The sequence below is a fragment of the Hypanus sabinus genome, chromosome 9 (assembly GCF_030144855.1).
Source record: "Hypanus sabinus isolate sHypSab1 chromosome 9, sHypSab1.hap1, whole genome shotgun sequence".
In the NCBI taxonomy this organism is placed as follows: Eukaryota; Metazoa; Chordata; class Chondrichthyes; order Myliobatiformes; family Dasyatidae; genus Hypanus; species Hypanus sabinus.
In genome coordinates this window covers 76,201,289-76,229,109 of record NC_082714.1, presented here as the reverse complement: position 1 = coordinate 76,229,109, position 27,821 = coordinate 76,201,289, and the positions used below count along the sequence as shown (strand labels likewise).

At 49.8% G+C, this 27,821-nt stretch overlaps 2 protein-coding genes across 3 annotated transcripts in view; one reads left to right on the top strand and one right to left on the bottom strand.

Moving 5' to 3' along the window:
• Positions 1 to 2,035: 2,035 nt before the first annotated feature.
• On the bottom strand, positions 2,036 to 20,628 carry lamtor2 (late endosomal/lysosomal adaptor, MAPK and MTOR activator 2). 2 transcript variants are annotated; one of them, XM_059979920.1, is made up of 5 exons: positions 20,276 to 20,628; positions 15,702 to 15,906; positions 9,240 to 9,402; positions 5,505 to 5,594; positions 2,036 to 2,271 (listed from the first exon to the last, which is right to left on the bottom strand). In XM_059979920.1, exons 2-5 carry the CDS (start codon positions 15,887 to 15,889, stop codon positions 2,215 to 2,217), a joined length of 498 nt encoding a protein of 165 aa, XP_059835903.1. In that variant the 5' UTR covers positions 15,890 to 15,906; positions 20,276 to 20,628; the 3' UTR covers positions 2,036 to 2,214. The 2 variants fall into 2 exon arrangements, with proteins under 2 accessions (XP_059835903.1, XP_059835905.1); XM_059979922.1 differs by lacking the exons at positions 15,702 to 15,906; positions 20,276 to 20,628 and adding an exon at positions 15,414 to 15,541.
• A 4,635-nt stretch (positions 20,629 to 25,263) lies between these two features.
• The window catches only part of LOC132399493 (RNA-binding protein MEX3B-like), a 62,144-nt gene continuing 59,586 nt past the window's right edge, over positions 25,264 to 27,821 (top strand). The window contains exon 1 of the mRNA XM_059979919.1: positions 25,264 to 26,451. Within this exon, the coding sequence (XP_059835902.1) occupies positions 26,046 to 26,451 (406 nt within the window). The 5' untranslated portion in view covers positions 25,264 to 26,045. The remainder of the gene's footprint in view (positions 26,452 to 27,821) is intronic.

Genomic DNA, 27,821 nt, shown 5'->3' with positions numbered 1-27,821 from the left:
GACAGCAGAGCAGCAACGGTATATGTTTTTGGGGGAAATGAGGAAGGTGCAGGACACGTGTACTCCAAAAATGAAGAAATACTCAAATGGTGGCTGACGAGAGAAGTCAAAGCTATTGTAAAAGCAAAAGAAAGGGCATACAACAAAGCAAAAATTAGTGGGAAGACAGAGGATTGGGAAGTTTTTAAAACATTTTAAATGTAACTAAAAAAAAATCATGAGAAGGGAAAAGATGAAATATGAAAGCAAGCTAGCAATTAATATCAAAGTGGATAGTAAAAGCTTTTCAAGTATGCTAAAAATAGGAGAAATTAAAGTGGATATAGGACTGCTAGAAAATGAGGCAGGAGAAATAATAACGGGGGACAAGGAGATGTCAGATTAACTAACTGTGTATTTTCAAGGAAGAGAAGTGGGTGTAATTAATATTACAAGAGAGAAGGTACTTAAAAAGCTGAAAGACTTAAAGGTACATAAATCAACCAGACTAGATGAACTGCATCATAGGGTTCTTAAACAGGTACCATTAGAGATTGTGGTGGCATTAGAAATGATCTTTCAAAAATCACTGAACTCTGGCATTTTGTAAATTTGAAAATTGCAAATGTCACTCCACTCTTTAAGAAAGGAGGAAGGCAGCAGAAAGGACCAGTTAGCCTGACTTCAGTGGTTGCGAGAATGTTGGAGTCAATTGTTAAGGATGAGGTGATGGAGTACTTGATAACACAGGACAAGATAGTACAAAGTCAGCATGGTTTCCTTAAGGGAAAATCCTGACAAACCTGTTGGAATTCTTTGAGATTACAAGTAGGGTAGATAAAGGGGATGCAGTGGATGTTGTATATTTTGACTTTCAGAAGGCCTTTTACAAAGTTCCACACATGAAGCTGCTTACTGAGTTAAGAGCCCAAGGTATTACAGGACTGAGACAGATTAGGAGAATGGGCAAGAAAGTGGCAAATGAAATACAATGTTGGAAAATGCATGGTCATGCACTTTGGTGGTAGAAATAAATGTGTGGACTATTTTCCAAAGGGGGAGAAATTCCAAAAATCTGACATGCAAAGGGAGCTGGGAATCCTTGTGCAGAACACCATAAAGGTTAACTTGCAGGTTGAGTCAGTGTTGAGGAAGGCAAATGCCTTGTTAGCATTCATTTCAAGAGGACTAGAACACAAGAGCAAGGACTTGATGCTGAGGCTTTGCAAGGCACTGGTGTGGCCTCACCTTGAATACTGTGATCAGTTTTGGGCTTCTCATCTTAGAAAAGATGTGCTGGCATTAGAGATGATCCAGAGGAGATTCACAAGGATGATTTCAGGAATGAAAGAGTTATCATACGAGGAATGTTTGATGGCTCTGGGTCTGTACTCACTGGAATTCAGAAGGATGAGGAGGGATCTCATTGAAACCTTTTTAACATTGAAAGGCCTAGACAGAGTAGATGTGGAAAGGATGTTTCCCATGGTGAGAGAGTCTGGGACAAGAGGGCACAGCCTCAGGACAGAGAGGAACACTTTCAAAGCAGAGATGCAGAGAAAGTTCTTTAGGCAAAGGGTGGTGAATTTGTGGAATGTGTTACCACATGCAGTTGTGGCCAGGTCATTAGTGTATTTAAGGCAGAGGTTCTTGATTGGACACAGCATCAAAGGTTATGGAGAAAAGGCCGGGAACTGGGGTTGAGGAGGAGAAAAAGAGGATCAGCCATGACTGAATGGTGAAGCAGACCCAATGGGGCTGATGGCCCAATTCCCCTCCTATGTCTTATGGTCTTAATGTCCTGCAGCTCAGCTGAGACCGAGAGGAGGGAGAATGAGAAGCCCACCTTGGCTGAGAACTCAAAATGCTTCTCCAATCCCATACAGAACACTCTTAGCCTAGCACAGTGCGGGTCACACCAACCAAGAGGTGCAATCAAGATGATACTTTTGATCTGTTCTGCTCCGTCTCATCAGCAGGCCCTGTTCACCTTCACTCTCAACACAAAGCTGCAGCCACTCTGCCCAGCTTCCCACAGAAAAGCCTAATCCCTGTCCCGCTTTCTCCACATATTTATTGTTCTACAAACAGCAAGCTCGAACAAATTTCCAGCAGTTTTCACAAAGTGCAGTGGGTCTTGTCTCAAACCCTTCTCAAAGGCATTTTTTAAATTAAATCCCCCACCCCAAGGCCTTGATTCCCTCCCTCCCTGGAGTGTCACTTCAAAGCTTTCTCCTATGATGCTGCCACCTGGGTCAGAGGCTCCTCCAGGTACTGGACAAGGGCTTCGGCCTGCACAGAGACAGAGAGAGGGAAAAATATCAGGTGCACCATACACAAAACGAAAGGCTATTCAGCCCATGAAATCCCAGCAGACTCTTGAGTAGAGAAACCCCAGTCAGTCTTTCTCCCTGGACCCTACACGTTCCTTGCTCTCATGACCTGTCCAGTTCCTGGCTGCTCCAGCTGGTCCAGTGTCCAGCGACAGAGTGTCCAATTGTTAATATTCCAAACCACGTGGGATTCTCCTCATCTCTTGCTTGTAGCCTCTGCTGAAACCGTCTCTCCCCTTTCGTAAGACACAGGAACGGGTTTAACCCATTTGGCCCTTTGGGTCTGCGACTTCATTTGATTTATTTTCCTGCCTTCTCCCTGTAATCTTTGACACCCTTCTGCTTTAAATGAGTTGGTGTCCACAACTGGAGCCTCTAGTTCTAGTCTTTCTGCAGCTCAGTGGAAAAACCCTGCTTGTATTTACCCTATGTCAAATCTCCCCTCATTCTCCTACACTCCAAGGAATAAAGTCCTAACCTATTCAACCTTCCCTATAAACTTAGTATCCAGTAATATTTGTAAACTTTCTCTGCACTCTTTTCAATATTATTGCTAACCTTTCTATATTTCTTTAGGGTGGAATGGTAGTGTTGACACAAGGTTTTACAGTACAGACGTCCCAGGTTCAAGTCCCACCACTGTCTGTAAGGAGTTCCTACGTTCTCCCCGTGACTGCATGGGTTTCCTCTGGGTGCTCCAGTTTCCTCCCACAGTCCAAAGACCTATCGATTGGTAGGTTAATTGTCATTATAAATTGTCTTGTGATTAGGCGAGTATTAAATAGGGGGATTGCTATTGGTTCGAAAGGCCAGAAGGGCCTGTTCAGTCCTGTATCTCAATGAACAAAAATAATAAATGTAGCTGACAAGAACTGCACACAATACCCGAAATTTGAGAGTGATGCTGAAAGGCTGAGATCTGGGCAGGACAAGTGATAGTCAGATGGATCAATTTTATTTGCCAAATACAGTTGCATTTATTAGGAAATTACTGTGACGTGTTGGTGCAACATGCAAGAATGACAAGATTCAACAAATATAGAATTATATAAAAATAAAATTAGAAGTGCAGATAAAGTGTGCATAAATACCATAATGTATTTACTATGTAACAGCATTATAAAAAGTGGTTTAAAGTGACACACACAATAAATGCTGGAGCAACACTGCAGGTCAAGCAGCATCAAAGAAAATGAATAAACAGTTAACACTTCAGGCCAAGACACTTTGTCAGGATTGGAAAGTAATGGGGAAAACACCACAATAAAAAGGTCGGGGGGGGGGAGGAGGACAAACTAGGTGACAGGTGAAACTAGGTAGGTGGGGAAGGTAAAGAGCTAAAGAAGGAATCTCAGAGAAGAGAGTGGACCACAGGAGAAAGGGAAGAAGCAGCACCAGGATGAGGTGATAGGAGGTGAAGAGAAGGGGTGAGAGGCCAGATTGGGGAATAGAAGAGGCAAGGGAAGGGGGAAAACAAAAGGAAGAAAAAAATTACTGGAAGGAGAAATCGATGTTCATGCCATCAGGTTGGAGGTTACCTAGACAGAATATGAGATGTTGCTCTTCCAACCTGGGAGTGTCAAGGAGACCGTGGACAGGCATGTCGGAACACAAATGGATAGGGATAAATGGTTGGCCATCAGAATTCTGCTTTTGGTGGATGGAGAGGAGGTGCTTGACAAAGCAGTCCTCCAATTTATATCGGGTCACACCAATGTAGAGGAAGCCGCTTTGGGAGCACCGGATACGATAAAGGCCCCAGCAGATTGACAGGTGAAGTGTTGCCTCACCTGGAAGGCCTGTTTGGGGCCTTGAATGGAGGTGAGGGAAGACATACGTGGCCAGGTGTAACATTCCTCTCACTTGCAGGAACATGTGCATGAAGATTAGTGGGGAGGGCAAATGGACATGGAAATCACAAAGGAGCAATCCCTGTGAAAAGCAGAGAGAGGTGGGGGAGGAGTTTGGTGGTAGGATCCCTTTGAAGATGGTGGAATTTGGAGAGATTGAGGTGTTGAATGTAGAGGCTCATGGGGTGGTAGGTGAGGACAAAAGGAACTCAATCCTCAATCACTTAAGGAATGGGAAGATGGGGTGAGTGTAGATGTCCAGGAAATGGAGGAGATGTGGGCAAGGTCAGCACCAATAGTGGTTTAGTGTTTATAATGCAGTAACTAAGGAAATAGACAGAGGGGAGTGGGAGTTAACTAGAATGGTTGATCAGATTAACTGCCTGAGGAAAGAAACACAAACCAGTGAGGTTGTACTCAATGGAAGAACAGTGTACGTTTTGGGTATTTTATTTCCATAACAAGGGACTGGAAAGTGTTTTACGTTTAAAGGGAACTGGGAGTTATTGTGGAGGTTTGGTCAATAGTTGGGAAGGAAGGGTCACACTGGCCTGAATAGTGAGCAGACTGGAGATGTCTTGCTGCAAATGTGTTGGGCTTTGATAGAACCACACCTGAATAGTGTACACAGGTCTGGTCTTCCCACCACCAAAGGAGATACCTGTGGCAGAGGGAGTGTAGTAAATATTATGCAGAGGGAAGCCTGGGACGCGGGTCAGGGCAGGCAGCGTCTGCAGAGGAACTGCAAAGGCTATAACGTTTCACATTGAGGCCCTTTCGATTTCAGAGTTCTGACAGCTGCATGAGTTTGCTTTCTTACATTATGCTGCTGTACAGTCTGTATTGTCTGCCAGTTTCAGGAACGGCCATGGAAAAGGGAAAGCTGTCCTGGATTCCTCATGGCCTTGGGAGTGTCAGCAAGCAGAGCCCATCACAATTCCTCCCCACCCCTCCTCCCATCCTAGCCTCGCCATCCTCCCATCTGTCACCAATCACTATACCTCTCATCCTATCACTTAACCCTTCCCCATCAGGAACCAGCACCCCTCCTCCCATTCTAGCCCTCATGCCACCCGTCACCAACCACCACCCTTCCCCTACCACCTCTCCTCCTCCCACTCATCACCAACCACTGCCCCTCCCATTACTGGTCTCTAGCCTGAACCCCTCCCTATCACCAACACCCTCAAGCCCCTCTCCCACCTGTCACCGACCACTACCCCCTCCTGACACTGACGACCTCTCCTTCAGCTGCCACAAACCAACACCCCCCCCCCCCCCCCCAGACACCACACCCCTCCCTTCCCTGACGTCCGCTCTGTCGTCGTGGCTGACGTGTTACCTTGGCCTGGAGCATGCCAAAGCCCACCGTCTCCTTGGCGTACATACACAGCAGAAGGTTGGCCACCCGGGTTATGGCCACCCTGCCTTCCTGCAAGAGAGGAGATGCCATCAACACATGGTCTGTACCACACTTGCACAGTCCCCCAGCACGGCCCATCCCAGAGACCATAGAATGGAAAATTCCAGGCTCTGTGCTCCCAGACTCGGATCGTCCTTCCCTGCCCTACCATTCCCCCCCCCACCTCCTGTCCTCGGATCATCCTTCCCTGCCCTACCATTCCCCCCCCACCTAATGTCCTCGGATCATCCTTCCCTGCCCTACCATTCCCCCCCCACCTCCTGTCCTCGGATCATCCTTCCCTGCCCTACCATTCCCCCCCCACCTCCTGTCCTCGGATCATCCTTCCCTGCCCTACCATTCCCCCCCCACCTCCTGTCCTCGGATCATCCTTCCCTGCCCTACCATTCCCCCCCCACCTCCTGTCCTCGGATCGTCCTTCCCTGCCCTACCATTCCCCCCACCTCCTGTCCTCGGATCATCCTTCCCTGCCCTACCATTCCCCCCCCCACCTCCTGTCCTCGGATCATCCTTCCCTACCCTACCATATGCCCCCCCCCCACCTCCTGTCCTCGGATCGTCCTTCTCTACCCTACCATATGCCCCCCCCCCACCTCCTGTCCTCGGATCGTACTTCCCTGCCCTACCATATGCCCACCCCCAGCTCCTGTCCTCGGATCGTCCTTCCCTACCCTACCATTCCCCCCCCCCCACCTCCTGTCCTCGGATCGTACTTCCCTGCCCTACCATTTCCTCCCCCCCACCTCCTGTCCTCGGATCGTCCTTCCCTGCCCTACCATTCCCCCCCCACCTCCTGTCCTCGGATCGTCCTTCCCTGCCCTACCATATGCCCACCCCCAGCTCCTGTCCTCGGATCGTCCTTCCCTGCCCTACCATTTCCCCCCCCCCCACCTCCTGTCCTCGGATCGTCCTTCCCTGCCCTACCATTCCCCCCAGCTCCTGTCCTCGGATCGTCCTTCCCTGCCCTACCATATGCCCACCCCCAGCTCCTGTCCTCGGATCGTCCTTCCCTGCCCTACCATTTCCCCCCCCCCACCTCCTGTCCTCGGATCGTCCTTCCCTGCCCTACCATTCCCCCCACCTCCTGTCCTCGGATCGTCCTTCCCTGCCCTACCATTCCCCCCAGCTCCTGTCCTCGGATCGTCCTTCCCTGCCCTACCATTTCCTCCCCCCCACCTCCTGTCCTCGGATCGTCCTTCCCTGCCCTACCTTTCCCCCCCCACCTCCTGTCCTCGGATCGTCCTTCCCTGCCCTACCATATGCCCACCCCCAGCTCCTGTCCTCGGATTGTCCTTCCCTGCCCTACCATTTCCCCCCCCCCCACCTCCTGTCCTCGGATCGTCCTTCCCTGCCCTACCATTCCCCCCAGCTCCTGTCCTCGGATCGTCCTTCCCTGCCCTACCATTCCCCCCACCTCCTGTCCTCGGATCGTACTTCCCTGCCCTACCATTTCCTCCCACCCACCTCCTGTCCTCGGATCGTCCTTCCCTGCCCTACCATTCCCCCCAGCTCCTGTCCTCGGATCGTCCTTCCCTGCCCTACCATTCCCCCCACCTCCTGTCCTCGGATCGTCCTTCCCTGCCCTACCATTCCCCCCAGCTCCTGTCCTCGGATTGTCATCCTCCCCACACACCCTACAAACTAGCGCTCAGCACATGGGCTCCTTCCACAGCCTCTGCCAAAAAGCAAGGCAGGGCTCACTATTCAACTGCTGGAGGAATCGCATCCGTGGCCTGTCATAGGGACTTGCTGTAATAGAGAACATTGCTAACTACCCACACCCCCCCCCCCCCCCACTACCGCAGCACACTGTGACCCCAACCCATTCGCAGGGCAGAGAGTGTACGAGGGGGAATGCTCTTGAGGGTGACATTACGTCCCAGCCCGTGTCGCCCCAAGGGCCCCTCAACCCGCCCTGACATTCAACACGATGGCCTCAAATCCTCTGAACCAGGTCCCGGAACTCTAATTTCACAATCTTTCAAAAAGGCAAATGCAATGTTAGCATTCCTTTCCAGAGGACTAGAATACAAAAGCAAGGATGTAATGCTGAGGCGTTACAGGAACTTGTTCAACTGCATTTGGAATATTGAGAGCACTTTTGGGCCCCTTATCTAAGAAAGGATGTGCTGGTATTGGAGAGGGTCCAGAGGAGACTTACAGGAATGGTCATGGGAATGCAAGGGTTAATGTGAGGAGAGTTTGATGGGTCTGAGCCAGTACTCGCTGGGGTTTGTAAGAATCGGGGGAAGGGAAATCTCGCGAAACATACCAAACACTGAAAAGCCTAGACAGAGTGGACGTGGAGAAGACTTTTCCAACAGTCAGGGAATCCAAAGACCAGATGGGACAGCCTCTGAATAGAGATGGAGGAATTTCATAAGCCAGATGATGGAGGCCAAGTCATAAGCTCCTGGCATCATCATCTCTGAGGATCTACCCTGGGCCCATCGTATTGAGGCAATCACATTGAAGGCACGCCAGCGGCTCTACGTCTGACGTACTGGAGAGTAACAGGACTGGTCGCACCATCATCCAGTATGGAGGCAACAACGCACAAGGTTGTCAACTCCATCGTGGCCTTAACCCTCCCCACTACCCAGGACATTTTCAAATGGCGATGGCATCTATTATTAAGGACCCGCTTCTTATTACAACCATCGGGGAGGAGATATAGAAATCGGAAGACCCACACTCAAAACTTCTTCCCTTCTATTGCCAGTTTTCCGAACAGTCCATGAGCAGATAAAAGCTCCCTCACTCTTCCTCTTTTTAATTTTTTAATTATTGTTTTCAATTAATCATAATTTTACGGTGATTGGAGGGAGGTATGGGGGGAGGGATGTCGGAGATAGGTTCCTTCTCCCCCCACAGTGAGTGTAGGTGCGTGGAATGTACTGCTGGGGGGGGGGGTGAAAGATACAGATGCATTAGGGGCATTTAAGAAGATAGGCAGATAGATGAAAGAGAAATGGAGGGCTGTGCGGGTGGGAAGTGTTCGATTAATCTCGGAATACGGTGGCACAACTTCGACCCAGCAAGGTCTGTTCTGTGCTGGAGCATTGTATGTTCTGTTGTGTCTTACGGTAACTTGTTACGTCTGCACTGTACTGCTTCTGCAAAACAACAAATTTCACAACTTACGTCAGTGACAGTAAAAACAACACACACAAAATGCTGGTGGAACACAGCAGGCCAGGCAGCATCTATAGAGAGAAGCACTATCGATTTTTCAGGCCGAGACCCTTCGTCAGGACTAACGTCGACAGTGCTTCTCCTTATAGATGCTGCCTGGCCTGCTGCGTTCCACCAGCATTTTGTGTGCGTTGTTTCAATTTCCAGCATCTGCAGATTTCCTCGAGGTTGCTCAGTGACAGTAAGTTTGGTTCTGATTCGAAGTGCTGCTAAGCTGCTGATTTCCTCCAGCTTTTTGTACGTGTTCCCCTTAGGATCTTGTGTCTTTGATTGCAGCCAGGGATACAGACCTAAACTTTCCAACCTTCGCTTATAGGACAGCCCCGTGGAAATCTCCTCTAGCACACTGTGCTTTCTTGGGGAACAGAGTCAGGGATGTGCATGTGTTCTCTGGGAGCAGGAGCCTCATCACTCCCCTGTAAACGAAAACAGAACATGTCCACCCCCCACAGCCCTCACCATGCAGTCCATCAGGATGAACTTCAGCTTGTCCTCATTGAAAGCCTGGTGTCCGTTCTTAGCGTATGCCGCCCAGATGTTGCTGGCGATGGCAGCGGTGACCCGTGCATCTGTGTCCCCGTAACCGGAGTAGGCGAGGAGGGAGCCCTCATTGTTTAGCAGCCTGAGGCAGGAGGGGGAAGATGGTCAGAGGTTACACTGGGCAGGTACAAGCTGACAGAGGGACCAGATTCACAACACACACCCCACCCCCCCTCGAGCTGAACATTCTCAAATCCATGTCAGCCCAGCTGGACAACTGTGGCCAAAAGGAGTAAATTGTCCAGGATGGAAACAGGCCCTTCAAGCTATCGAGTCTGTGCTGACCATTAATCATCCACCTATGCTGATCCCATTCTATTCTGCCCACATACTCCCCTCAGATTCTACGCAACACACCAGGGAATGCAATTTACAGCAGCCGATTAACCCACGTTGTTGATGAACTTGAGGGGATCTGACATGGTCACAGGGATAACCTGGAAACTACACACACAGTGCTGGAAATCATGGTCTCTGGAACCAGGAGATAACAGCTCACCCTCACCCCACCGTGCCAAGGGGTCACCCTAATGCTGAAGTGCAAACTTCTCTGAGTAGGACTGCTGCCTTGGGGAGGCTTCTCCGAATGGGATCAGGAATGAACTCTGACCAGACATGTTCACAGACTCTTTGCCCACAGCTAAGGTCTAATCAACTGAGTTTTAAAAAAAATTTCTGTTTTTATCCCAGACATTATTCCTCAGAGTAACTGAAATTATTCTCCCTGGAGAAGACAAGATTAGGGCTGTCAAATGAGTGGTTTTGACAAGAAGGATGGGTGCGAGTGGTGGGAGGGGCAGTGGCTTGCAGATGTGGGTGGCAGGTTTCCAAAAAATAACAGCAGGACACGTGGTAGAAAGTTGCCTAACAGGACAACTTTGGTACAGTGATATAAACTTTCAAAAAGGAATTGGAAACAAGTGAAGGAGAATGTCTAAGTCCAATCAGAGAGCTAGTTCACAAAACTAGTACCGACAGTGGGTGGAATGGCCTGCTGTGATTTCCAATTCTAGAGTCTGAGTTAGCAGCAGCCCAATCAAGATTCCACTTCTAGTCCTATTTACCCATATTTGGCCCAAACCTTCCCTGTCCACATCCCTTTCAACCTCCACACCGTCCTTACGCATCTGGAGAAGAGGGATGCGTACGTGAGAATGCTGTTCTTGGACTACAGTTCAGCATTCAACACCGTAACTCCCTCCAAGCTCAACAAGAAGCTCAGAGACCCTGGCCTTCACCCTGCCTTGTGCAGCTGGATCCTGGACTCCCTGTCAGATCGCCAGCATGAGGCAACAGTGGGGTCCCTCACCTCTGCCTCTCTGACCCTCCACACAGGTGCCTCTCAGGGCTGTGAACTAAACCCCCTCCTTTACTCTCTGTATACCCATGACTGTGTTGCCACCCACAGCTCTAATCTACTAATTAAATTTGCTGATGACACTACACTGATTGGCCTAATCTCAGATAATAACGAGGCAGCCTACAGAGAGGAAGTCACCACCCTGACACAGTGGTGACAAGAGAACAACCTCTCCCTCAACATCGCAAAAACAAAGGAGCTGGTTGTGGATTACAGGAGGAATGGATAACTCCTATTGACATCAATGCATCTGGTAGAGGGTAAACAGATCTTGAGAGGGTACACAGCTTCCTCGGCATCCACATCACCGAAGACCTCACGTGGTCTGTACACACCAGCTGTGTGGTGAAAATGGCACACAGCACCTCTTTCACCTCAGACGGTTGAAGAAGTTTGGTATGGGCCCCCAAATCCTAAAAACTTTCTACAGGGGCACAATTGAGAGCATCCTGACCGGCTGCATCACTGCCTGGTATGGGAATTGTACCTCCCTCAATCGCAGGACTCTGCAGAGAGTGGTCGCACAGCCCAGCGCATCTGGAGATGTGAACTTCTCATGATTCAGGACATTTACAAGGACAGGTGTGTAAAAAGGGCCTGTAGGATCATTGGTAACCCGAGAAAGTAAAGAGGCATGGCATCCATTGTTCTGTGGATCCAGAACTGGCTTGCCCACTGAAGGCAAAGAGTGGTTGTAGACGGGTCATATTCTGTATGGAAGGTGGCCAGTGGTGTGCCTCAGGGACCTGTTCTAGGACCCCTATTTGTGACTTTTATTAATGACCTGGTTGAGGAAGTGGAGGGATAGGTTAATAAATTTGCTGATGGCACAAAGGTTGGAGATGTTGTGTATCATGTGGAAGGCTGGGAGAGGTTACAGTGGGACATTGTTAGGATGCAAGACTGGGCTGAGAAGTGGCAGATGGAGTTCAACCCAGATAAGTATGACATGGTTCACTTTGGTAGGTCAAATACGATGGCAGAATACAGTATTAATGGTAAGACTCTTGGATCAGAGGGATCTTGGGGTCCCAGTCCATAGGACGGTGCACTGGCCTTCATCAATCATGGGATTGAGTTTAGGAGCCAAGAGGTAATGTTGCAGCTATATAGGGCTCTGATCAGACCCCTCTTGGAGTACTGTGCTCAGTTCTGGTCACCTCACTCCAGGTAAGATGTGGAAACTATAGAAATGGTGCAGAGGAGATTTACAAGGATGTTGCCTGGATTGGGGTGCATGCCTTATGAGAATAGGTTGAGTGAACTTGGCCTTGGTATTGATCGTGTGGATAGTCAGAGGCTTTTTCCCAGGGCTGAAATTGCTAGCATGAGAGGGCACAGTCTTAAGGTGCTTAGAAGTAGGTACAGAGGGGATGTCAGGGGTAAGTTTTTTTTATGTAGAGAGAGTGGTGAGTGCATGGAATGGGCTACCGGCGACGATGGTAGAGGGAGATACAATAGGGTCTTTTAAGAGACTCCTGCATAGGTACGTGGAGCTTAGAAAAATAGAGAGCTATAGGTAACCCTAGGTAATTTCTAAAGTAAGGACATGTTTGGCAAAGCTTTGTCGGCCAAAGGACCTGTACCGGGAAACGGTGCTGCAGCATAAGAGCCAGGACCAATGGGCTCCAGGACAGCTTCTTCCACCAGGCCATCAGACTGATTAATTCATGCAGATACAATTGTAGTTCTATATTATATTGTCTGTCCTGTTGTACATACTATTTATTACAAATTACTATCAATTGCACATTTAGACAGAGACGTAACTTAAAGATTCTTACTATTCACGTATAGGAAGGATGTAAGAAATAACATCAATTCAATACCTGTCCATATCCCTCTAAACCTTTCCTATCCATGTATCTGTCCATATCCCTCTAAACCTTTCCTATCCATGTATCTGTCCATATCCCTCTAAACCTTTCCTATCCATGTATCTGTCCATATCCCTCTAAACCTTTCCTATCCGTGTATCTGTCCATATCCCTCTAAACCTTTCCTATCCGTGTACCTGTCCATATCCCTCTAAACCTTTCCTATCTATGTACCTGTCCATATCCCTCTAAACCTTTCCTATCCATGTACCTGTCCATATCCCTCTAAACCTTTCCTATCCATGTATCTGTCCATATCCCTCTAAACCTTTCCTATCCATGTATCTGTCCATATCCCTCTAAACCTTTCCTATCCATGTATCTGTCCATATCCCTCTAAACCTTTCCTATCCGTGTACCTGTCCATATCCCTCTAAACCTTTCCTATCCGTGTACCTGTTCATATCCCTCTAAACCTTTCCCATCTGTGTACCTGTCCGAATCCCTCTAAACCTTTCCTATCCGTGTACCTGTCCGTATCCCTCTAAACCTTTCCTATCCGTGTACCTGTCCGTATCCCTCTAAACCTTTCCTATCTGTGTACCTGTCCGTATCCCTCCAAACCTTTCCTATTCGTGTCCCTGTCCGTATCCCTCTAAACATTTCCTATCCATGTACCTGTCCATGTGCTTTTTAAATGTTTTTTAATGTTCCTGCCTGAACTACACCCACTGGCAGCTCATTTCAGTTATGGAACTGTGGTCCATATATGGTTGTCGCTGAAGTTCCCTTAAAACCTCACCCCACTTATCCTAAAACCAGTACCTTTAAAACAAAGACAGTACAGTACACCACAGGCTTTTTGGCTCAAAATGTTACTCTGGAATTTTAATCACTCCCTCCCAGACAGCTCTTATTTTTCTTTCATACACGTCTCGTAAGTGCTCCCAATGTATCAGCCTCTGCTACTGGTGTGTTCCAGGCACACACTGCTGTGTAAAACCTCTACCTCTGAGATACGGACCTAGTTTCTGATTTCCTTGCCATGGGGGGGGGGGGGGGGGGGGATCTTCTCTCCTGCCCCTCCCTTCGCCTCACTCCACCCCCTCCCCTCTCACAGGGTACTCTCTCCCCTCCCTGTATTACCCCTCACTCACAGGGTACTCAGCCCCCTCCCTGTATTACCCCTCACTTACAGGGTAATCTACCCCCCCATATTACCCCTCACTCACAGGGTACTCTGCCCCCTCCCTGTATTACCCCTCACTTACAGGGTAATCTACCCCCCCATATTACCCCTCACTCACAGGGTACTCTGCCCCCTCCCTGTATTACCCCTCACTTACAGGGTAATCTACCCCCCCATATTACCCCTCATTCACAGGGTACTCTGCCCCCTCCCTGTATTGCCCCTCACTTACAGGGTAATCTACCCCCCTGTATTACCCCTCTCTTACAGGGTAATCTACCCCCCCGTATTACCCCTCACTCACAGGGTAATCTACCCCCCCCGTATTACCCCTCACTCACAGGGTAATCTACCCCCCCGTATTACCCTTCACTCACAGGGTAATCTACCCCCCCGTATTACCCCTCACAGGGTAATCTACCCCCCCCCGTATTACCCCTCACTCACAGGGTAATGTACCCCCCTGTATTACCCCTCACTCACAGGGTAATCTACCCCCCCGTATTACCCCTCACTCACAGGGTAATCTACCCCCCCCCCCGTATTACCCCTCACTCACAGGGTAATCTACCCCCCCCCGTGTTACCCCTCACTCACAGGGTAATGTACCCCCCTGTATTACCCCTCACTTACAGGGTAATGTACCCCCCTGTATTACCCCTCACTTACAGGGTAATGTATCCCCCTGTATTACCCCTCACTTACAGGGTAATGTACCCCCCTGTATTACCCCTCACTCACAGGGTAATCTACCCTCCCTGTATTACCCCTCACTCACAGGGTAATCTACCCCCTCGTATTACCCCTCACTCACAGGGTAATCTACCCCCCCGTGTTACCCCTCACTCACAGGGTAATCTACCCCCCCGTGTTACCCCTCACTCACAGGGTAATCTACCCCACCCCGTATTACCCCTCACTCACAGGGTAATCTACCCCCCCCGTATTACCCCTCACTCACAGGGTAATTTACCCCCCCGTGTTACCCCTCACTCACAGGGTAATCTACCCCCCCCCCGTGTTACCCCTCACTCACAGGGTAATCTACCCCCCCGTGTTACCCCTCACTCACAGGGTAATCTACCCCCCCCGTGTTACCCCTCACTCACAGGGTAATCTACCCCCCCCCCGTATTACCCCTCACTCACAGGGTAATCTACCCCCCCGTGTTACCCCTCACTCACAGGGTAATCTACCCCCCCGTATTACCCCTCACTCACAGGGTAATCTACCCTCCCCCGTATTACCCCTCACTCACAGGGTAATCTACCCCCCGTATTACCCCTCACTCACAGGGTAATCTACCCCCCCGTATTACCCCTCACTCACAGGGTAATCTACCCCCCGTGTTACCCCTCACTCACAGGGTAATCTACCCCCCCGTTTTACCCCTCACTCACAGGGTAATCTACCCCCCCGTGTTACCCCTCACTCACAGGGTAATCTACCCCCCCGTGTTACCCCTCACTCACAGGGTAATCTACCCCCCCCGTGTTACCCCTCACTCACAGGGTAATCTACCCCCCCGTGTTACCCCTCACTCACAGGGTAATGTACCCCCCTGTATTACCCCTCACTCACAGGGTAATCTACCCCCCCCCGTGTTACCCCTCACTCACAGGGTAATCTACCCCCCCGTGTTACCCCTCACTCACAGGGTAATCTACCCCCCCGTGTTACCCCTCACTCACAGGGTAATCTACCCCCCCGTGTTACCCCTCACTCACAGGGTACTCTGCACACCAGCCGTGTTGGCCTGACTCAGAACCTGGGTCAGAGCTTTCGGCCTCAGCATCCTGCAAGCGTCACCCGGAAGTGTGACCGGAAGCGCCACCCACTGAACTCTGGGAGATGTAGTCCTAGATATATTCCTTCCGTTCAACTGATTCGGGCTATACCCCAATAAAATGACCGTTGCTTGTGGTTTGCATTCTCCGTAGCTCTGTGTACGTTTAATTCATCCCAAAACAATTTACATAATTTTACACAGCCCACCACAGTGAGAAAAGGTTGACCTTTGCCTGCCGCAGGTTGTCCGCCATCTTGTTAAGGATAGAGTGGTTTGACCCTCCGTCATGTTGGTAAGGGAGGTTCCTTCACCCAATGCAGTCCGGCTGGAGGGAAAGGGAGCGGTCTGTTTATTATTCTCACATGTATCAAGCCGCAGTGAAAACTTTGTTCTGCACACAGATCGCTCCATCATATCCGTGCATTGAGGTACTGAAAGGGAGAACAGTGATAGAGCAGGTCAGACAGCAGCGATGTGTCGGGCGGATGGGAACTTTGATAATGCTGGCTGTTTTACTAGGGTAGCGAGAAGTGTAGAGGCCGTGGACGGGAGGCTGTTTTTTTCTAATATGCTGAGCTGTGTCTGCTAAGTTCAATTACAGCTGTTTTTCTGTTGGCCTCGTCGTGAAACGCTCCTTATTCGTAACCCTTTCATTGCAGGATCATTCTCATAAACTTCCGGATCTTCTCCAACACCAACACATCCTTTCTTAGTTGTGAGGCCCAAAACTGCTCACAATACTCCAAATGCGGCTTGACTGATACCTGAGAAAGCCTCAGCCTCATACTAACATTACACTTACTTTTCTTGCCACTGACACAACTTGCAAGCTAACTATTAAGGTATCCAGCACCTCCAATTCTTGAATTCACTCTCTCTTTTAGAACATAGCCAATGTCTCTGCTCCTTCTACCAAAGTGCATACCATAGCCTTCCCTACCACTTCTTTGCCCATTCTCCTAACCTATCCAAGTACTTCAGTAGAGGCTCTGCTTCCTCAACATTACCTGCCCTGCACCTATCTTTGTATCATCCACAAACTTGGTTCATGCTAACTTAAATTAGAGTTAAGATTGGCTAGGCTATAGATGACAGGAAGAAACTGGTGGAGTGGTGTTATTCTGACCAGAGGTTTGCGACCAGTGGTATTTCACTGGAACCTCCAGAATTTGTGAATATATTTAGATGAAGATGCAGGTCAGCTGCTGAGGAAGTTTGCAGAAGACAGCAAAATTAGCAGAGCCGAGGATAGTGAAGATTTTTCAAAGGATATAGACCAACTGGAAATGTGGGCAGAGAAATGACAAGTGGGGGTTCATCTGAATGTGTGACGTGTGGCACTGTGAGAGAAAGTAAGAAGAAAGTATACAGAGAATAGCAAGATGCCGAGGAGCATGATGTACAGAAGGACATTGGGGTGAAAGTGGCTCACAGGTAGATCGTGTTGTACAGGGTGTATGGCATGCTTGCCTACATTAATTGGGGCATCGTGTGTAAAGTCAGGGATGTGAGTAACTTCTGGAATATTTAGTGCAGTTCTGGTCACCCCACTACAGGAACGATTTTAAGGCTTTGGAGAGGGTGCACAAGAGATTCACCGGGACTCTGCCAGGATTAGAAGGCTTGAGCTGTAAGGAGAGGTTGGACAAACGTCGGTGGTTTTCTCTGTAGCGGTGGAGACCAAGGGGAGACCTCAAAGATCAAAGATAAATTTATTATAAAAGTATGTCACCATATACAACCCTGACATTCATTTTCTTGCAGACAGTTACAAGAAAAGAAAAGAAATAATAGAATTATATATTTAAAAAAACAAAGACTGACAAACACCAATCTGCAAAAGAAGACAAAGTTGGCAAATAAAAATAATACTGAGAACATAAGTTGTAAAGAGTCTTTAAAAGTGAGTCTGTAGATTGTAGAATCGGTTCAGAGTAGTGGTGAATAAAGACATGTGCAGAGTTCAGGAGTCTGATGCTGAAGGGTAATGACTCTTCCTGAACCCGGTGGTGTGGGACCTGAGGCTCTGTACCTCCTGCAAGAAGCAGTAGCAAGAAGAGGGCATGGTCTGGAAGGTGGGCATCTTTGATGATGGTTGCTACTTCCTCTGGCTGCTCTCCATGTAAATGTGCTCAGTGATGGTGTGGGGGGGGGGGGCTTTTCCTGTGATGGACTGGGCTGTGTCCACCACTTTCTGTAGCCTTTTCTATTCCTGGACTTTGGTGCTTCCGTATCAGTCTGGGATGCAACCAGTCAGGATACTCTTCACAGTATACCTTCAGAAGTTTGTCGAAGTCTTTGGTGACATGCTGGATCTATGCAAACTACTAAAAAGCAGAGATGCTGTTACGCCTTCTCTGTGTCGACACCTAAGCACTGGACAGATCCCCTGATGTGTTGCACCAAGGAATTTAAAGTTACTGTCGATCTTCACCTCGAGGACTGGCCCATGAACCTCCTGTAGTCGATAATCAGTTCTTTGGTGTTGCTGATGTTGAGAAGTTGTTGCTGTGGCTCCACACTTTCCCTTCTATATCTCATTCATCACCAATTTTGATTTGGCCAATAGTGGCATCATCTGCAAGCTTAAATATGGCTTAAATATGACCTGATAGAAGTTCATAAAAATATGAGAAGCATAGATATGGTGGGCAGTCAGAATCTCGCACCCACAGTAAAGATGTCTGATACTAAAGGGCACTTTAAGTTGAGAAGGGCGGAGGTTTAAAAGAGATGTGGAGGAACAGGTTATTTTACACAGACAGTGGTGGTGCCCGGAATGCACTGTCGGTGCTGGTGGAAGCAGATGCAACAATGAGTGTAAAAGACATTTAGATGGGTACATGAACATACCGGGAATGGAGGGATATGGATCAGGAGCAGACAGAACACCACAGCACAGAAACAGGTCTTTCGGCCCGTCTAGTCCATACCATTAATCTGCCTCGTCACCTCCACCTGCACCCAGAACTTAGCCCTCTGGATCCTTCTCATCCCTGTACCTGTCCAAATTTCTCTTAAATGCTGACATTGAACCCGCATCCACCACGCAATGGCACTCGTTCCACATTCTCTTATGTTCAGATAAACATTTCACCTTTCACCCCTAATCTGTGACCTCTAGTAGTCTCACCAACAGAGGAAAAAGCCTGCTGGCATTTACCCTTTCTATACCCTTCATAATTTTGTTTACCTCTATCAAATCTCCCCTCAATCTTCTATATGTTGGGAATAAAGTCCTAACCCATTCAGCCTTCCCCTCCAACTCAGGCCCTCTAGTCCCGGCAACATCCTTGTAAATTTATAATGTTTAATGTTCAATCTGTAAGTCATTGGCTTTTGTGATTGTTCCTTTCGAGTGTGAGAATCAAAGGCATCGTCAGCATGAGGAGTGAAGTGGCAGTGAACCACCTCCCATTGGTCCCTCAATAAGGACGGAGTGAGGGGGAGAGGGAGAGGAGAGTGGAGAGGGTGGATGAGAGGGGGAGAGGGAGCAGGAAGGTGTGGGGGCAAAGGACGAATTGCCCAGAGTGACCTGCCACAGGAGAGGTTGCTGTCTCATGCTGGGCATCTGTCGATGAGGGCTGCCTCTGTAGAACCTTGCTCCGCTCCCAGCTTGTGCCTACTTGTCCCTGAGGAAACCATGGGGTTGTAGGGGAGTTAATCCCACTGAGGGACCAGAGGAGACCCCCTCCCCAAACCACACACCTAGGACCAGTGCATATGACAGGACAGCCAGTGGATTTCCAGCTCTTTACAGCAGGAGATCAGGCCATTCAGCCCGACGATTCTCCCTGCCGTTCCGTCGTGGCTGACTTTTTTATCCCTCTGAACTCCAATTATCCCCGTAACCTTTGACTTTACAAATCAAGAACCTATTAACCTCCACTTTAAATGTACCCAATGACTTGTCCTCTATAGCCATCTGTGGCACTGAATTCCACAGATTCACCAGCCTCTGGCTAAAGACATCCCTCCTCACCTCTGTTTTTCAATTCTGAGGCCATGCCCTCTGGTCCTAGACTCCCCCACCATGGGAAACATTCCCTTCGCCCCACACTGGAATCAGGTTGGCACAGACCATTGGGAATGAACGGAATTGGTTTTACCATATAACAATCACAGCACGGAAACAGGCCATCTCGGCCCTTCTAGTCCATGCTGAACGCTTACTCTCACCTAGTCCCACCGACCTTCACTTCAGCCCATAACCCTCCATTCCTTTCCTGACCATGTACCTATTCAATTTTACTTTAAATGACAATACCGAACCTGCCTCTACCACTTCTACTGGAAGCTCGTTCCACACAGCTACCAATCTCTGAGTAAAGAAATTCCCCCTCGTGTTACCCTTAAACTTTTGCCCCCTAACTCTCAACTCGTCCTCTTGTTTGAATCAACCCCACTCTCAATGGAGAAAGCCTATCCACGTCAACTCTATCTATCCCCCTCATAATTTTAACTACCTCCATCAAGTCCTCCCTCAACCTTCTGCGCGCCAAAGAATAAAGACCTAACTTGTTCAATCTTTCCCTGTAACTTAGGTGCTGAAACCCAGGTAACATTCTAGTAAATCTCCTCTGTACTCTCTCTATTTTGTTGACATCTTTCCTATAATTCGGTGACCAGAACTGTCTCTTGTCACACAGTGAGAAGCGACTCCTGCACCCTGTTCATACAGTCGTTCCGGACCCGAGGGATTGCACACACCGGCAGCAAACGCGATGCAACCCTCCCTCTCTCCCACAGTCAGACACGCAGCCGATGTACAACAGTGTCCCGCGACCCTGTCCCACCTACCCCGAGAGTTGATTGCCTTCTTCCCCTCCTCCAGGAGAGTACGGACGTTTCAGATAGTGGGGGGGGGGCACAATTTCAGGCTCAGTAGACGTTTGTACCCCCACTTTGGGACGGGACAGTGACCATCTCGCTCAATCTTCTCCCGGTTCTGCTTGGCCCGGAGGGCGGGCAGTTGGAAGTTTGGTGCACGCCAGCTGATCGGACCGGGCCGGGGAAACCTCGGGGTAGAGGGTGAACTTCCTGCTGCGGGAGTACAGACTCCCGTAACCTGCTCGCCAGGGAGAGAGCCGGGCCGTGAAGGCCGGACGGAGCTCGGCTTGGAAGGTCACCCCACGGCTGCTGACTGCCTTTACCGCCGAGAAGCCGGTGAGTCCCCTCGGGACGATGACCCGCGGTGACTCTCCGCTGCGGGACGTGGGCACCGGAGATGTCTTGTCCCCAGGGAGCCTGTGAACTGTTTATTAGAACCCAGGACCGGTATCAGAATTAGGGTGAGGTGTAGTATCACTGAAGTAGGTGGTGGTGTGCTGTTTTCAGGCCGCAGTAGAGGGAGAGCCATAAAAATACTGTTGAGAGACCTTAGTGATGGTGCTGCCTTCTTGAGTTTAGGAGATTTGGTAAATCACCCGACACTTGCAACTTTCTGCACGTTGGTTAATCTTTCATTGGTCCTGTTATAGTTACTTTTCTACAGATTTACCGAGTACTCTGGCAGGAAATGAATTTCATGTTGTCTGTGGTAACATGCTGTGTGGACTTTGACAGTAACATCCACTTTGAACAAAGATGTACCATGGACAGCATTCTGACTGGCTGACTCCCTCTATACCGTCCCATCACACACTACCGGGGTCAGACACAGAGTGAAACTCCCTCCACACCGTCCCATCACACACTCCCAGGGTCAGACACAGAGTGAAACTCCCTCTACACTGTCCCATCACAGACTCCTGGGGTCAGACACAGAGTGAAACTCCCTCCACATCGTCCCATCACACACTCCCGGGGTCAGACACAGAGTGAAACTCCCTCCACACCATCCCGGGGTCAGACACAGAGTGAAACTCCCTCCACACTGTCCCATCACACACTCCCAGGGTCAGACACAGAGTGAAACTCCCTCCACACCGTCCCAGGGTCAGACACAGAGTGAAACTCCCTCTACACTGTCCCATCACACACTCCCAGGGTCAGACACAGAGTGAAACTCCCTCCACACTGTCCCATCACACACTCCCGGGACCAGACACAGAGTGAAACTCCCTCCACACCGTCCTGGGGTCAGAAACAGTGAGACTCCCTCCACACCGTCCCATCACACACTCCCGGGGTCAGACACAGAGTGAAACTCCCTCCACACTGTCCCATCACACACTCCCAGGGTCAGACACAGAGTGAAACTCTCTCCACACCGTCCCATCACACACTCCCGGGGTCAGACACAGAGTGAAACTCCCTCCACACCGTCCCATCACACACTCCCGGGGTCAGACACAGAGTGAAACTCCCTCCACACCGTCCCATCACACACTCCCGGGGTCAGACACAGAGTGAAACTCCCTCCACACTGTCCCATCACACACTCCCGGGGTCAGACACAGAGTGAAACTCCCTCCACACCGTCCCATCACACACTCCCGGGGTCAGACACAGAGTGAAACTCCCTCCACACCGTCCCATCACACACTCCCGGGGTCAGACACAGAGTGAAACTCCCTCCACACTGTCCCATCACACACTCCCGGGGTCAGACACAGAGTGAAACTCCCTCCACACCGTCCCATCACACACTCCCGGGGTCAGACACAGAGTGAAACTCCCTCCACACCGTCCCATCACACACTCCTGGGGTCAGACACAGAGTGAAACTTACACTACACCTTCCCATCAAACACTTCCAGGGTCAAACACAGGATGAGGCTCTCTCTAAAAGTCTTGTCACATGCATCCGAAAGCAGCTGGTTTGGAGAGGGCAACAAAGCAAAAGGAGGCTGACCCCCTCAATGAGAACTGATGAGTGATCACCGCTTATGGAGTCTGCATTCAGTCCTTTGACCTTGACATCTCTGAGTGCGAATCCAATTCACCAGTCTAGCTCCGCATGATGCCTCATCACCATCGGAGATTCTGCCAAATGTTTGGCACCTTTGGTCTTTGAGAAGGAACTTAACCATCCTGGACCATAAGGCCATGAGACATAGCAGTACAATCAGGCCATTGAGCCCATTGAGTCTCATGGCTGATTTCTTTTCCCTCTCATTGTCCTGCCTTCTCTCCGTAGCATAAGAACGTAAGAAATAGGAGCAGGAGTCGGCCATCTGGCCCGTCGAGCCTGCTCTGCCATTCAGTAAGATCATGGCTGATCTGGCCATGGACTCATCTCCACCTACTTGCCTTTTCCCCACAACCCTTAATTCCCCTACAATGCAACCTTGTCTTAAATATATTTACTGAGGTACCCTTCACTGCCTTGGATCCTTAGCAGTCAAGAACCAATCAATTTCTACTTTAAATATACTGAAGATTTGGCTTCCCCAGCTGTCTGTGATAATGAATTCCACAGATTCACCACCCTCTGGCTAAAGAAATTCCTCTTTATCTCTGTTTTAAAGAGATGTTTTGGTGATTTAGGAACAGCTTCTTCTTCTCTGAACAGGCCTCGTTAACCCTCCTTTGCACAATTTTTATCATAAGTATCATTTATGTACTGCACGGTACTGCTTGCCACAAAACACCAAGGTTCAAATGTCGGTGTGATTGACACAATTTGATTCTTGCTCTCAACTCCTGCTTGATGAACCTTTAAGAAAGCTTTGAAGAGGTAATCGAAAAGTTTCACATGAGGGTATGGAGTGGATATTGTCTGTCCGAACTTTTGCAAGGCCTTCAACAAGGTCTGGAAGTTTAGTTCCCGCAGGATACAAAGAGAGCGGTTGGTTCAGAGGTACTGTTGGTTCAGAGGTAGGAAGCAGAGGGGCAACTGAAGGGTGTTTCTTGGAATGGAGGCTGGGATTGATGTTGGGTCTCTTGTTCCTTTTTATTTCTATAAATGACTTGGAAGCCCCTCTCTGACCAACAGCAGAAGACTTGAAGATAACTCTGCGACTTTTGCATTCACTTGAGGCCATGTCAATGTCTGGAGTGTTCTAATCAGAAAGTGTGCCTGTTACTGAAATAAAAGTTTTTCCCCTCAGCCATCGGATTTACAACGGTCCATGAACACAACCTCACTCTTTGTCTTCGTACTGTTAATTTATTTCTGTAACTTTTAAACTCTTATGCACAGCGCTGTACCACTACCAAAGAAAAACAGATTTCACAATGTACATTCGTGATAATAAACCTGGTTCTGATTCTCCCCAGTGTTTGGGAACTTCATCAGTGGCTGACAATGAAAAGGATATCTCAGCAAGGTCCTCTGCCATTCCTCCTCAAACCTCACACAAATGTAGAAGGTCAGGTGGAGGGAGTGTCAGTGGGGGAGCATTTTGGAGACTGATTATTACTCTGTATTTCAGCATCATTCTGGGAAAGGTTAATTTGATTACAATAAAGATGGGGCTTGTCTGGGTGCATGTGGGATCTACGTCAGCATGGTGGAAAGAGACAGACTGAGTGTTCATTGCTGGTGTTTTCCTGGTTGGAAGCCTGGGGTAACAAGTGCAGGGAACTCGGGTGGCCGAGGGATATCAAGGGTTGGAATAGAGGGAAGCATGTTCGGAGAATGACTGATGGGGGAGGCCTGTCAGATGGACAAGTGGAGTGAGGTGGTTAAAAAGGAAATAATCAAACCAACGGGGACATTACAGAGGGGAAGAGTTGGGCCCATTAGGGACATCGAGAGCAACCTGTGTACGTGACTACCTTCCATTGGTATTAGCAAAAGAACCGGACATTGTAGCTACAGCATTCAGCAAAGAGGAAGATGCAGGTCTCCATAAATAAAGAGGAGGAACTTGTTGGCCCTTCGGACGTAAAGGTGGGTAAATCCCACAGTCAGGTGAGATCCATCCCAGGCTGTTCTGGGAGACAAGAGAAGAGATCATTTATTTCAAGAGCAGATTTTATTCACGAAAAAATAAAGTATACACGGCAAAAATGGTGTAATGAAACCTTTATATCTTTGGTGGGTATGTTTAGTAGTGTAAACTTCGAAGAAAAACCATAAATACATCAGCATGACCCATTGGATTTTTCCATAAAAAACTCTGGGCAATGCACAAGGTTTGACAGGTGAGGCGGATGAACTCTGGGAATGGATAGCTCTGTGGGACTGGGATACTATATAGCCTTCAGGAAGAAAAAGGGTTCAGGAGAGAAGGGCTGGTGAGGAGCAAAAGAGTGAATAAAAGGTGAGAGATGTAGGGGTGGACACAAAATGAAGAAGGCATTAAGGAGAGAAAGGGTGAAGAAAGGTGAAAGAGAAAGGGTGAAGCGAAAAGGGGTAGAGAGGGAGAAGTGAAGGAGGTGAATGAGGTTGAAAGAGAAAGAAAGGCTGAAAGAAAACAGTGAACAGGAAGTGGTGAAGAAAAGGAGTGAAGGAGAAAGGAGAGAAGGGGAAAGAATGGGAGGAGGGATTGGATAAATACAGAATTAACGATAAAAGAATAAAGGAAAAGGAGGGGGTCTGGAGGAAGAAAAGAGAGGAGATGTGAGGTGAAATGAGGAAACAGAGTGAACCCCAGGGGAGGGAAGAGAAGAAAGTGGGAAAGAAGAAAGACCTCATTGCTAGCCAAGAGGAACAAAGGAGTGCTGCGGCGCGGGGCTCGCCGGGACGTGTAGTCCTTATACCACCCTCCGCCTCAGCCTGCGCCTACAACTCCCGCCATGCCCCGCTGCCGGCTTCCGGCCGGGCAGGACGGCCGGCTAGCACGCCCGTCCCCCTCCCGTGCGCGGGGCAGGGCGGGACGTATTGTAGTCCCGTGTGGCGTGAGCAACTGGGCGCTTGCGCAACTCTGAACTACAAGTCCCGGCGGGCAGTGCGCGGCCGCCCACCGTCAGCTGTGCGGCAGGCGAGGAGAGGGGGTTTAAAACAAAAGAGTTGCCGAGCTCTCCAGGTGTGGCTGCTCGCCGCTTTCTGCCGTGGGGTCGGCGAGCCGTGAACCAGTGCAGCCCCGTCCCGCCCGAGCCCCAGACACCCGGGCTGCCCTCCTCTAGCTTGCCGCCGCTGCTACTCTTCATTTAATCCTTGATCTTCTCCGCTCTTCCTTTGTCTGCGGCTGCCTAGGCTGTTGGGTCTCTCCCCTCCCTCCACCCCTCTCCCTCCTCCCTCGGCTGGACTCGTCCCTCTCCCTCTTCCTTCCTCCCGCTTCCTCTTTCCCGTCTCACCTCATCCTTGCATTTTCTATTCCCCTTTCTCATCTCCTTCCCCCTACTCCTTTCTCCTCTCTTTCCTCCTCTTTCTTCTCTTCTCACCCTTGCTTCTTTCTCTCCTCCCCTTTCTCTTCTCCCCTTCTCTTTTCTTATCTTTTCCCTAATCCCTTTCATCCCCTCTCTTCTCCCCACCATCTCTTCCCCCTTTCTCTAACTCTCTATTTTCCCTGCTTGTGGGACTTTGGAGCAAGGGAAAGGGGGTGTTTCCTCCGCACCCCTCCTTTCTACATCCTCCTCCTCCATCTCCTTCTGGGGGGAGGAGGAGGAGGTGGGGGTGGAAGCCTGGAGAGAGAGAAGGGTGGAGGGGACAACTCTTTTGCCCCCTCCCCTTCCCCCCACCCGAACAACAGCCCACCAGCCGGGGACGGGGACGCGGGTGGGGTTGGGGGTCTGAGCCATGCCTAGCTCCGAGCTACTGATGGAGAGGAACGGGAACGGGAGTGTAGAACTGGGCAGGAGTGCCCCACTGGAGCTGGACGTGGAGATGGAGATGGAGATGGGGCTGGGCATGGGCCGGATGCTGGAGGAGGAGCAGAGGGCGCTGCAGATCGCCCTTGACCAGCTCTCCATGCTGGGGCTGGGAGAGGAGCAGGAGGGGCCCGAGCTGCTGGAGGAGGAGGACGATGACGAGGAGAACCTCAACAACAACAACAACAATGGGGGCGCTGGCCCGCAGCACCACCGGGACACCTACCTGGCTGCCCTGTATGAGGGCAGCGAAGGCAAGAAGAAGAGCAGCAACACCACGGAGTGCGTGCCCGTGCCCAGCTCCGAGCACGTGGCCGAGATTGTGGGCCGGCAAGGTGAGCAGCACTCCTGGCCACCAGCTTTTCCTGCGTGGCGCAGCCCATCGCGGTCCCTCCAGCTGTGGGGGTGGCGGCTGGGTCCCTGGTTGTGGGCACAAACTTGTGTGGTGGAGTTGGAGATGGGTGACCACCCCCCCCCCCCCATGACGCGATGGGATGGGGGTGGGCATACTTCTCAAGTGGTCATTACAAATGTGGTAGGAGGGTGTTTTCTCCCCACGTGCTTTTAACTGAGTGAAATGTTCCCAGGTGATCTATGACAACAATGTTGGGAAATGGACTGCCGTCCAACAGCAAAAAGTTCTGGCAGGAGTCCTGGGGCTTTGATGCTTTTAAACTGTGTCCTGAGCGTTACAAGTTCTCGGAGGGTGGCTCCAGAATAGGGCTCCCTTGCCTTGCTTGTGGAGAGCTTCTTTGGATGTTGGACTCTTCCCCAGGGTGGGGGAACCAAGAAACAGAGGGCATAGATTTGAGAGGATATATATTAAGTTGCCTGAGGGGCAACTCACACAGTGTATGGAACAAGCTGCAAGAGGAAGTGATTGAGTCAGAAAAAATTTAAAGGCACTTCGACAGGTAAATGGATGGGAAAGGTTTACAGGGATGAGCCAAATGTGGAAATGAGTACTGTCTTGGGTGGATCAGCATGGACGGGAGCTGTTGTGTGCCTGGTCTGAAGACTGAGATGAAACTTTGAAAGATCAGTTGGCAGCCTATGTATCAGCAAGCTCTGGAGGTGGCCGTTCGGATGGGCTCCAGTTAGGGCTGCAAAGTTTCAGAAGAGGGGGTGATGTTGGCTGCACAGCGAGCTAAGGCTGAGGGTTTCTACTGGTCTGAGGATGGGTTTTGGGGGGGCTGAAGAGGGATATTACATGCTGAGTCCCCCGCACCCTCCCTGATTCGGTTTTGGATGGTGGCTTTGTAGAGGAACAGAGCGTAGGATGCAGGATCAAACATGATCACTTGCTTCTGTTTCACTGTTTAAATAAAGGGGTTTTCCTTTAAGTCTGTGGCTGTGCATTTAGAGAGTGGTGAGCCGGGGGTGGGTGTGATTGGTCAATCAGTTGCTGGTGTCTTTCAGTCCCAATGAGAAGATTAGTTTTCCATTCCTCACCTCTGTTGTAACGCTTGCAAAGTGTAAAGGCATTAATTCAATTCATGAAGGAATAAGACATTTTTCTAAGCTTTGGGCATGGGGCAGCACGTACTCGTGGCATGCGCCTGGAGTCCGACTGAGGGTCAAATCTCACAAAGGCGCCATGGAGCACGATACAGTTCAAAAACAGACCCTTCAGCCCATCTAGTCTGTGCTGAACTGTTATTTTGCCAAATGCCATCAACCAGCCCCGTAGCTCTCCATACCCCTC